This window comes from Rattus rattus, chromosome 7, assembly GCF_011064425.1.
Source record: "Rattus rattus isolate New Zealand chromosome 7, Rrattus_CSIRO_v1, whole genome shotgun sequence".
NCBI lineage: Eukaryota > Metazoa > Chordata > Mammalia > Rodentia > Muridae > Rattus > Rattus rattus.
In genome coordinates, this window is record NC_046160.1 from 121,668,913 (window position 1) to 121,681,549 (window position 12,637).

Consider the following 12,637-nt stretch of genomic DNA (forward strand, 5'->3'; position numbering starts at 1 on the left):
CCTTTCTGGGTTAAAAACTTTTAAGTGTGTGTGTGGTTTTATCCTTTGACCATTCACCTTACCTATCTATTGCAGATCGTCTCTACAATTTCCATCTCCCATTCTCTGATAAAATCATCCCCACTAGGGCCTGGGAGCCTTATATTTCCCTGGCATTTGGGACCCTCCAGTGACTGTACATAATTCCTCATAACTTACCCTAGACATATTTTTATTCTATTTCCTTACACACTGTACCTCTCTCCTGTCTGCTCCAATACCTGATATTGCTCCCTTATTTCCACCCCTACCTCTACCCCTCACAGACTCACTCTTCCTCCATTTCCCACTGTCATCAACTTTTTTTCCCTAAATGCAATACTAAAACATCCATACCCTGGTCTTCCTTCCTCCTAAGTTCCGTATTGTCTCAAGTTTGTATCATGGGCATTGTGAGTTTTCAGGCTTATACCTACTTTTAAGTCATTACATATTATGTGTCTTCTTTTATGTCTGGGTTAGCTATGTCAGGATGATATTTTCTAGTTCAATCCACTTGCCTGCAAATTTCATGAAGTCATTGATTCTCATAGCTGACTAGTATTCCATTATTCATATGTACCACAGTTTTTATATTCCTTCCTCTACTGAGGGACTTCTGAATTGCTTTTAGGCTCTGGCTATTAGAAATAGGGCTATTATGAACAGAGTGGAATATGGGTCCTTGTTTTATGTAGGATCATCATTTCAGAATAGGTGTAGCAGTGGTATAGCTGTGTCTTCATGAATAACTGTTTCCAACTTTCTCAGACTGTTTTCCAGAGTGGTTGTACCAGATTACAGTCCCACCAGCAATGAAGGAGTGTTATCCTTTCTCTGCATCCTGGCCAGCAGAGGCTCTTATATGAGTTTTTGTCCTGAGACATTTTGAATGGTGTGAGGTGGAATCTCAGGGTCAGTTTTATTTGCATTTCCCTGATGAGTAATGATACTAAACTTTATGTCAAATGCTTCTCAGCCATGTGATATTCTACAGTTGAAAATTATCTTTTTAGATCTGTAATTTAGTGGTAAACTTTTAATTTTTAGTTTTCTGAAGTCTAGCTTGTTGAGTTCTTCATGCATTTTAGATAATAGCCCTCTATCTGATGTAGAGTTAGTAAAATTCTATTCCCAATCTCTCCTTTGCCATTTTTGTCCTATTGATATTGCCATTTGTCTTACAGATGCTCTTCAATTTTATGATGGCCCATATTTTGTTTTATTTAATGGATATTTTATATTTACATTTCAAATGTTTTCCCCTTTTCAGGTTTCCCATCCAAAAAATTCCTATCCAATTCCCACTTCCCCTTCTTCTCTGAGGGTGTTCTACCACTCAACTACTCATTCCTTCCTTACTTCCCTGTCTGGTATTCCCCTAAACTGGCAGCCTAGGCATTCCCCAGACTAGGCAGAACCATGGTTTTCTCCTCTCCTTGGTGCCCAACAAGGTCATCCTCTGCTACATATGTAGCTGGAGTCATGTGTACTCTTGGGGAGTGGTTTAGTCCCTGGGAGTTCTGGTTGGTTGGCATTGCTGTTCTTATGTGGTTACAAACCCTTTCAACTCCATCAATCCTTTCTCCAACTCCAATGTGGACCTCATTCTCAGCTGATTGGCTTGCAGATCACATTCAGCTCTGCATTTGTCATGTTCTGGCAGAGCCTCTCTGGACACAGTTATATTAGGCTCCAGTCTGCACGTACTGCTTGGCATCAGCAATCATTGTCTGTAGTTGGTGACTGTGTGTACATGGGCTGGATCCTCATGTGGGACCGTCTCTGAATGGTCATTCCTTCAGTCTCTGCTTTACACTTTGTCTCCCTATCTCCTCCTTTGAATATTTTCATACACCTACTAAAAAGGACTGAGTGTCCGCACTTATCTCATGTTTATTTTTAATTTTGGCTGAGAAAAATATTAAGGAAACAAAAGTCACAAATCATATGAAATATCTTGATAAGATTGTAACCAAGGAAGTGAGTGACCTGCATGACAAGAACTTCAAGTTCCTGAAGAAATAAATTGAAGAGGATTTCAGATGATTGAAAGTTCATTCATGTTGATTGATTGGCAGAATTAATATAGTAAATATGATCATCTTACTAAAAACAATCTGTAGATACAATGCAATCCCCAACAAAATTCCAATTTAGTTCTTCATAAAGTTAGAGAGAGCAATTCTCAAATTCATGTGGAGTAGCAAAAAAAAATGCGGAATCATCATCACTAACTTTTTATTCTCTGGAGTATAATATTGAGTTTCTCATATATTTTGGACATTATCCCTCTACATGATGTAGGGTTGCTAAAGATCTTTTCCCAACCTGTAGGTCGTTGTTTTGTCCTATTGACAGTTTTTTTCCTTACAGAATCTTTTCAATTTATGAAGTTTCATTTGTCATTTTCAACACATTCATTCATCATACACATTGATACATCATGACTTTTTCAGTGGTGAGACATCTCAGCTGTAAGAAGGACTTTTGAATACATCTCTTGAGATGTATGTAATCTCCTCTCTACAAGATACTACTGGTGGATGTTATGCATAATCCCAAAGGCTCATTCTCTGAGAGAATGCATCAGTATTTAGAATTACTATTCACACTAGAGCCAGGCTGGACAAAGCTTGGAGAATATATAGTCTATTATATTTAATTTATTAATTAATTTAATTTAATTATATTATATTTAAGCCCATACATTTTCGCTCAAAAGAATGGGAAAACTTGTGTTTCAGTCAATGTTCTATAATTGTAAAGAAACACCATGCAATGTCAATCATACAAGGGAAAATATTAATTAAAGCTGACTTTCAGTTCAGACATTTAGATCATTATCTTCATGTCAGGAAGCATGTAAGCATGAAGACAGACATGGTGTTGGAGAGGCAGTTAGAGCTCTTATCTCAGTCATCAGGCATCAGGAGCAGAGAGTCACTGTGGGCTTAACTTGGGTATCTGATATCTTAAATTCCTTACTCAATGACAATCTCACTCCAATTGGGTCATACCTACTCCACCAATGATATATCTCTGAATAATGGTGCTTTCTATGAGCCTCTAAAGGGCCATTTTCATTCAGGCTATCATACCTGATCACAAAGTTATATTAGTGACAAGCCTCTGAAAGTACATATGAGTCACAAACTTTTAAATATATGACAAACTTTATTTGAAAGTGGTGCCGGATTGATGAGAACCACTAAAATTTAATGGATTTTTAAAAAAATATTTTATTAGATATATTTCTTTACTTACATTTCAAATGTTATTTCACTTCCTAGTTTCCTGTCTGTTAGCAATCATCACCTCTCTTCCCCCTCCCCCTTATGGATATTCCCCCCACCATATACCCTTTACTGCTCCCCAATATTCCGCTGCACTGGGGGTCCATCCTTGGAAGGACCAAGGGCTTCCCATTCCACTGGTGCCCCAACAAGGCTATTCTCTGCTACATCTGCAGTTCGAGCCATGGGTCAATCCATGTATAGTCTTTCAGTAGTGGTTTAGTCCCCAGAAGCTCTGGTTGATTGGCATTTTGTGGGGTTGCAAGCTCCTTCAACTCTTTCAGTCCTTCCTCTAATTCCCCCAGAGGGGTCGTGTTCTCAGTTTGGTGGTTTGCTGCTAGCATTGACCTCTGTATTGGACATGCCCTGAATGTCTCTCCAGGAAAGATCTGTATCCTTTCCATTCAGAATTTCTTAAAGAAGGTTGTTTTTGCTTCAAGAAAGTGGAGACCCATTACTAAGGACACTCTGTTGTCCAGAACTTGACTGAAGGACATATACTTTGTCTATGAAAGGCATTAGAATGTAGAAAAAGAACTGAAATTTCATCTATTAGAAAGATTCAGTAGATGAAGAAATAACTTGGTACCTCTACAGTTAACTGATTCCTGATTAAAAATCAGAGTTGCTGGTAAGGTCATTTTGTCAAATCCACAAGAATAATGGAGGAGATATGACTCTTTTATCTTTAAAAAACTATTTTGATTTCATATAATATATTACCTATATTTATGTCTGTGTAAGAATATCTGATTCCCTCAAACTGAAGCTACAGAGAGTTGTGACCAGCCATGCAGGTGCTAGGAATACTCTGATCCTCTGGAAGGGCAGCTAGTGCTCTCAGTCACTGAATCAACTCTTTAACTCTGAAGTTTGTTGTCTTGATAAGTAAATATTGGTAATCAAATTTTTCTTTGCAACTTACAACTATGTTCATATGGTCTCTCTTAGACCTTAGTGCTCTTGCTTAAAGAATAAGATGTCAGACCTCTTCTAGTGGAATCTACCTATATCTCTAATATTAATGCATAATACACTGTGAAACAGAGCAGATACAGATCTTTTTTGATCAGTCAGAGAGATTGTGAGGTTTGAGTTATAAACCTGTCTGAAAAAATGTTTTATGTGTTCCATTCTGTATCTGTACATAAAGAACTATTCCTTCCCACTGAGAATTGAATTGTGACCCATAGTTCAATTTTTCATAGATCCGACTTCCCTAAGTGTGAACTGTATAGGTGATTCTGAGCAGGTACAATGACCCCATCTTGCCTCCCTCATGCTTTTTTATGACAGTGCATCAGAAACTAGCACAGAATATGGTACACATTTTCCCGCCTATAACAGTGATTAGTAGGGGATACCACACTGTGATACCACCTAGGAACTCCTGATATTTTTTTTTTCTGAAAATATTGCCCAGGGTACTGAGGCCCAACAATACTTATCATGTAGCAATAACTAATTCATGACATTATTATTGTCCAGTGGCAATAAGGATCTAATTTGCCTTTCAGTGACATCATTTACTGATTCTATTAAAAAATTAAACTTCTCCAGTGTTTTAACTTTGAAAACTCACATGTCAATTATACTAGGGACTCTGAAGATATTGATGTAAAACATGAAGTCCAGAAAGGCTTTTGGAATTGCCTCATGCACAGCTAATTTTCTTCTTCTGATGTACATTACTTCTTGAAACTTGGTGGATCTATAGTGCCTCCTGCTGGTCATGAGTATCTCCATATGCAAGTATGTCTATGGTTTCATATACAGTCCCTAACTATGTTTTTTTTCTGCTAATAAACTTCAGTGACCTGAACTGTCGAGAAATTATGCTCTTCATTTTCAACTTGGCAATAATGACAGGACCTTTCAATCTGTTTTCCTTTTCTACATAAATCTGTGAATTTTCTCTTTGTGTTGTTCCATAAAGCAATACGAGTAATCAATGATGGTGGAGTAAGTATTCAGACACAGACAAGTGCCACCATCTGTAAAACTGGATTATTTTCCAACACGTGCAGCTGCATTTAGAGCACAAAACTTACACAAACATCATTAATGTAAATCAAAATAGGATATTCATGAATCAATCCACACCTCTATAAATTACTTTCACAGTTGAGAAGAAATCAGAATGTAAGACAAATTTGATTATGCTTCAATGTATTTGCTAACTTAGCAATTCTATCATGAACAGATTGTACATTTATGGAAAACTGAGTGTGGATTGTTCTTTGCCATGGATCTTTCTGAATGTAAGTTTCTGGTTGTGATGTCAGGCAGCTCTCTTCTCTTTATGAATCTAATTTGTGGCAGTCATTCCCCTCTATTTTCAGGGCATGTCATGCCTGCTGAATAATTTCAGAGGCTTTAGTGAAATTGAGTGGTAGCTGTATGGTAGCATAACGATTTCAAACAGAGGCACGTTTTTAGCTGTGGTGTTTTCTGCTAGAAACTTCCAACCAACCTCTCTGAAGCGATCAACCAAGGACTCCTCATATTTTCCAAAATGTTCAAATATAGACTTTTTTGTATTTTACATTTTCATTGTATTCTACTACTGACTACCTACAAGTATTCTCTTATTGGCAAACACGTATATTATTTATCTAAAATTACATTTGTTTTGAGGCACCAAAACTATCTGATTGCAGGCACAGGTGTCTGTAATTGTCTGTTATTTTCGAGGCTGTCCTGTACTGAGGATAGGCCCAATGCAATAAGACAATTAATTTCACCAAAAGCTCTGAGTCCAGGAAGTTAAAAAGGAAGGGCTCCAAAATGACCTCTCCCAACCATGAATACCTATGTTCCAAATGCAAGGACACCTACATTCATAAAGGAAACCTTACTAAAACTCAAAGCACACATTGCACGTCAAACAATAATGGTGGGAGAATTCATACTACCACTCTAAGCAATTGACAGATCATGGAAACAGAAAGTAAACAGAGACAAACAGAGCAATACAAGTTACGAACCAAATGGATTTAACAGACATCTACAGAACATTTCATCTTAAGATCAAAGAATATAACTTCTTCTCAGCACCTCATTTTATTTCCTCAAAAAATGACTATATAATCAGTCACAAAAAAGACATCAACAGGTACAAGAAGATTGAAATAGTCCCATGGATCCTATGATATCACTGTGGACTAAGGCAGGTCTTCAATAACAACAAAAACCACAAAAAGCCCACATAGATCTGGAAGTTGAACAACACTCCACTCAATAATAACTTGATCAAAAAAGAAATAAAGAAAGAAATTAAAGACTGTTTTAGAATTTAATGACAATGAAGGCACAAGATATGCAAAATTTTGTGACAAAATGAAAACCTGTACTAAGAGGAAAACTCTTAGCTCTGAGTGACTCCAAAAGAAAACTGGAGAGAGCATATGCTAGCAACATGACAGAATACCTAAAAGCTCTAGAAAAAATGAAGCAAATTAAGACAAAGGGTAGATGGCAAGAAATAATAAAACTCAGGGCTGAAGTCATGGTAAAAAAAAAAAAAACCCTAGCCACAAAGAATCCAAGAGAACCAGGAGCTGGTTCTTTGAGAAAATCACCAATATACACAAACCCTTAGCCAGACTGACTGGAGGACACAGGGTGAGTATCCAAATGAACACAATAAGGAATAAAAAGGGGGTATAACAACAGAATCTGAGGGAATTAAAGAAATCAGATCCTACTAGGAAAGTCTATATTCGAAAACATTGAAAATCTTCTGGACAGATACCAGGTACCAAACTTATATCAGGATCAGATAAACCATCTATTCAGAGCCTGCCCCACATGTGGCCCATACATATACAGCCATCCAATTAGACAAGATGGATGAAGCAAAGAAGTACCGGCCGACAGGAGCCGGATGTAGATCGCTCCTGAGAGACACAGCCAGAATACAGCAAATACAGGAGAATGCCAGCAGCAAACCACTGAACTGAGAATGGGACCCCCGTTGAAGGAATCAGAGAAAGAACTGGAAGAGCTTGAAGGAGCTCGAGACCCCTTATGAACAACAATGCCAAGCAACCAGAGCTTCCAGGGACTAACCCACTACCTAAAGACTACACATGGACTGACCCTGGACCTCATAGGTAGCAATGAATATTCTAGTAAGATCACCAGTGGAAGGGGAAGCCCTTGGTCCTGCTAAGACTGAACCCCCAGTGAACATGATTGTTGAGGGAGGAAGCGGCAATGGGGGGGAGGATGGGAGGGAACACCCATAAAAAGGGGAAGGGAGGGATTAGGGGATGTTGCGGAAACCCGGGAAAGGAATAACTTTTCGAAATAAAATAAGAAATACTCAAAATTAATACAAACAAACAAACAAACAAAACAACAACAACAACAAAACATCTAAACAGTTTCCACAACTCTAAAAAATAGAAGCATTCATTAAAACCGCCCAACCAAAAAAAAAAAATCCAGGACCAGATGTGTTAAGTGGAGAATTCTATCAGACCTCCATAGAAGACCTAATATTAATACTGTCGAAACTATGCCACAGAATAGAAACAGAAAAAAAAATTATGCCCAATTCCTTCTATGAAGCCACACTTATACTTAAACCACACAAAGAGACAACAAATAAAGACAACTTCAGAAAAATTTCCCTTATATTTGTCAACACAAAAATAGTCAATAAAACTATTGCAAATCTAAGCCAAGAACACATCAAAACAATCTTCCATTATGATTATCCCAAGGATAGAGGGATGGTTCTATGTTGAAATCCATCAATATAATCCACTATGAAAACAACCTCAGAGGATGAAACAACCTTTAAACATGATCATCTCCTTAGATACTGAGAAAACATTTGAAAAAATTTAACAATCCTTCATGGTAAAAGTCTCAGAAAGATCAGTAATTCAAGTCCCATAAATAAACATAGTAAAAACAATGTACAGCAAACCAGTAGACAAAATCAATTTAAATGGAGAGAAAAGGAGATCTGCCTGCCTGTCTATAAACCAATATCATATACTTTTATAAACATTGCTCTGTAATACAGCTTGAGGTCAGTGATGTTGATTGTACTCTAAGTTCTTTTATTGCTGTGGATATTTTTTCCTATCCTGGGTTTTTGGTTATTCCAAATGTATTTGCAAATTGCTCATTCTAACTCTATGAAGAATTGAGTTTGAATTTTGATGGGGATTGCATCGAATGCCACGATTGTGGTTGAATAGATGGACATTTTCACAATATTAATCCTACCAATACATGACCTTGGGATATCTTTCCATCTTCTGATACCTTCTTCATTTTCTTTCTTCAGAGTTTTAAAGTTCTTCACATACAGATCTTTCACTAGCTTGGTTAGAGTCACAGAGAATTATGTTGTATTTTTGTGGCTATTGTGAAGGCTGTAGTTTCTCTAAATTCTTTCTCATTCTGTTTATCCTTTGAGGAGAGGAAGGCTACTGATTTATTTGAGTTAATTTTGTATCCAGAAACTTTGTTGAAGTTACTCATCAGGCTTCATAGTGCTCTGGCGGAACCTTTGTGGTCACTTAAGTATACTATCATTTCATCTGCAAATACTGATATTTTGACTTCTTCCTTTCCAAATTGTATCCCTTTAACTCCCCTTTGAGATCTGATTGCTCTGGCTAGGGCATAGAGTACTTTACTGAATAAGTACGAACAGAGTTTGCAGTCTTCTCTAGTTCCTGATTTTATGGGATTGCTTCAAGTTTCTCTCCATTTAGCTTGATGTTGGCTACTGGTTTGCTGTATATTGCTTTTATTATGTTTAGGTATAGGCCTTGAATTCCTGATCTTTCCAGAACCTTTGTCACGAACGGGTTTAATTTTTTTCAATGCTTCTCAGCATCTAATGAGATGATCATGTTTTTATTTTATTTTATCTTTGATTTTAGTTGGTTTATATAGTGGAATACCTTTATTGATTTCTGCATCTTGAACCATCGTTGAAGTTTACTTGATCATCATGGATAATGGCTTTGATGTGTTCTTGGAATCCATTTGCAAGAATTTTTAAGAGTATTTTTGCATGGATATGTAGAAGAGAATTTGACTGAGGTTCTTTATTTTTTGGTCTTTGAGTGGTTAGGTGTGCTTGTAATTGTGACTTCATAGAAGGAATCAGATAGTGTTCCTTCTGTTTCTACTTTGTGAACTAGTTTGGAGAGTATTGGTATTAGGTCTTCCATGAAGATTTGAGAGAATTCTGTACTAAACCCATCTGGTCGTGGACTTTTTCTTTGATTGGAGACTTTTAATAACTGGTTCTATTCCTTTATGAGATACCGAACTGTTTATATGGCATATCTGATCATGATTTAACTTAGCTACCTTGTATCTGTATAGGAAATTGTCTACTTCATCCATATTTTCCACTTCTGTTGAATATAGACTTTGTAGTAGGATCTGATGATTTTTGAACGTCCTCAGATTCTTTTGTTATGCCTTACTTTTCCTTCCTATTTTTGTTAATGTGTATACTCTCATTATCCAAATCCCGCAGGAAAATTCAGGACACAATGAGAAGATCAAACCTAAGGATAGTAGACATGGAAGAGAGTGAAGATCCATAAATTGAAGGGTCAGTAAATATCTTCAGTATAATTATAGAAGAAAAATTTCCCAAACCTAAACAATGATATGCCCAAAAAATAAAAGAAGCCTACAGAATTCCAAATAGATTGGACCAGAAACGTAATTCCTCTCCTCACATAGTAGTCAAAATGCAAAATGCATAAAAAAGAAAGAATATTAAAAGCAGTAAGGGAAATGTCAAGTATCATATAAAGGCAGACCTACAAGAAAAACATCAGACTTCTCACCAGAGAGTATGAAACCAGTAGATCCTCGGAAGATGTCATAGAAACCCTAAGAGAACATAAATGCCAGCCCATGTTACTATATCCAGCAAATCTCAATTAGTATAGATGGAGAAACAACATATTCTATAACAAAACCATATTTATACAGTATTTTTGCACAAATCCAGCTTTATATAGGATAATAAATAGAAAGCCCCAAAGGAAGGAGGAAAACTACACATTTTTTTTTTCTTTTTTTCGGAGCTGGGGACCAAACCCAGGAAACTACACATTTTTAAAAGCATGAAAAAATCTTGCAACACAGCCAAAAAAGAGAGCCAAACAAACATGATTCCATCTGTAACAAAAAGAAAAATAACAGGAAACAGTAATCACTATTTCCTAATATCTGTTAACATCAATGGACATAATACCCCACTAAAAATACATAGACTAGAGATTTGATACTTCAAGAGGCACTAGAATACTGCAGCATGAAGGAAACACAACTCAGTGACAAAGTTAGACACTATCTGAGAGTAAAAGGCTAGAAAACAATTTCCAAAGCAAATGGTCCCAACAAAGAAGCTGGAGTGGCTATTCTAATATCCAATAAAATCATCTCCCGAACAGAAGTTATCAAAAAAAGATAAGGAAGGACACTTCATATTCATTAAAGGACAAGTTTACCATGATAAACACACAGTCCTAAATATCTGTGCTATAAAAGCAAGGACAGCCACATTAATGAAAGAAACCTTACTAAATTTTAAAGCATGCATTGCACCTCACAGAATAATACCATAGAATCCAACACCGCTTTCTCAGCAATGGACAGATCATGGAAACAGAAAATAAACAGAAAAAGAGAGACTAACAGGAATTATGATCCAAATGGATTTAACAGGTATCTATAGAACATTTAACCCTAAAACAAAAGAATATACCATCTTCTCAGGACCTCATAGTACCTTCTCCAAAATTGATTATATAATCAGTCACAAAACATGCCTCAACATGTCATACATGACATTTGAAATAATCCCTTGCATCTTATCAGATCACCAGTGACTATGTCTGGTCTTCAATAACAAAAAAAAAATCACAGAAGTCCACCTATACATGGATGTTTATTGACACTCTACTCAATGATAATATATTCAAGGAAGAAATAAAGAAAAAAAATTAAAGACTTCTTAAAATTTAATGAAAACTGAGGAACAAAATACTTATGGGACACAATGGAAAAGCAGTGCTAAGAGGGAAACTCATAGCTCTGAGTGCCTCCAAAAGAAATTGGAGGAAGCATACAGTAGCAGCTTGACAGCACAACTGAAAGTTCTAGAACAAAAAGAAGCAATACATGCAAAAGGAGCAGATGGCAGGAAATTATCAAATTTAGGGCAGAAATCAACCAAGTAGAAACAGAAAGGACTATAAGAAGAATCAACCAAACTGCAGCCTGGTCCTTTGAAAAAAATCAACAAGATAGATAAATCCTTAACCAGACCAACCAGACACTTCTTTAATTATATCCCCAGAGATGTCCTTTTGAAAAGTTGAAAAAAATACCTATAGCACTGTGAGGAGGAGGCAGACACAGGGACAATCAGAACAACTATGAGCAAATCTTCACTATAATATTGTCTTCCATTTACTGCCCCTGGGCAGCTTCTGGCTCCTCTGGGGTTTCTGATACACTCAGGATGTTGTTGTAACATTGTGTCTAGCACAAAAATAGGTTGCTGTGTCCTCAGACGTCCGGCTGCTGAGTTGCATGTAGGCTGTGTTGGAGGATGTATCTGCAGTCAGTGTGGCCTTGCTTTGGAACTTCTGAGCATATTTTGTTTCACCATCCTCAGGATCAATCCATCCTATCCATTCCAGGCCGTGTTCTGGCCTATGCTTTACCCAGTGCATAAGGTAATCTGTAAAGGTGTAACCAGAAGCCTTACAAGACAACTTGACTGAGGACCCAGGTCTCCGAAGCTCGGGCCCAGACTGCTGCAGCTGTACTTCTGAGTAGACCCCTGTAGGAAGAAATGCAAAATTAGTGCCACTGTCACTTGAGTTTATGGTTCCTCAAGTTTAGGACATGGGAGGCCCTTACCTGAAGCTAATGCCATCAAGATGAGGTTGATCCAGCTGCATTTCATGATGAGGACCTTGTAAATCAGTGAATGTAGAGAAAACAGTGCTCATATGTTGTTATTTGGTGTGGATATCCCTGTACTTATCATCATAGATTCACATGGTTTGCATATTCATGAGGTAGGGTCTTTCTTACATAAGGACTTTCCAGCAGGAGAAGAAGGAAGAAAAGTGCACCTGGGTCAGTCAACAGAATGCTGGGGTACAAATCCTAATTCTATCTCAGAAACTTACCCTGAGACATATGCAGACTTTTAGATATAATATCAAAGCCCAATCTCTCAATTTTAAAATAGAATCCTAACTTCAGATATTTAGTTATATTGATGACACAATTGATGGTGGTAGTAGCAATGA

The 12,637-nt window shown here is 37.0% G+C and overlaps 1 gene segment (V, D, J or C); it reads right to left on the reverse strand.

Annotated features, from left to right (window-relative positions):
- Positions 1 to 8,201: 8,201 nt before the first annotated feature.
- Positions 8,202 to 12,303, reverse strand: LOC116905426. The segment is given in 3 exon segments: positions 8,202 to 8,238; positions 11,844 to 12,159; positions 12,240 to 12,303. Coding segments are annotated over 3 exon segments (399 nt in total).
- Between the last annotated feature and the right edge of the window lie 334 nt (positions 12,304 to 12,637).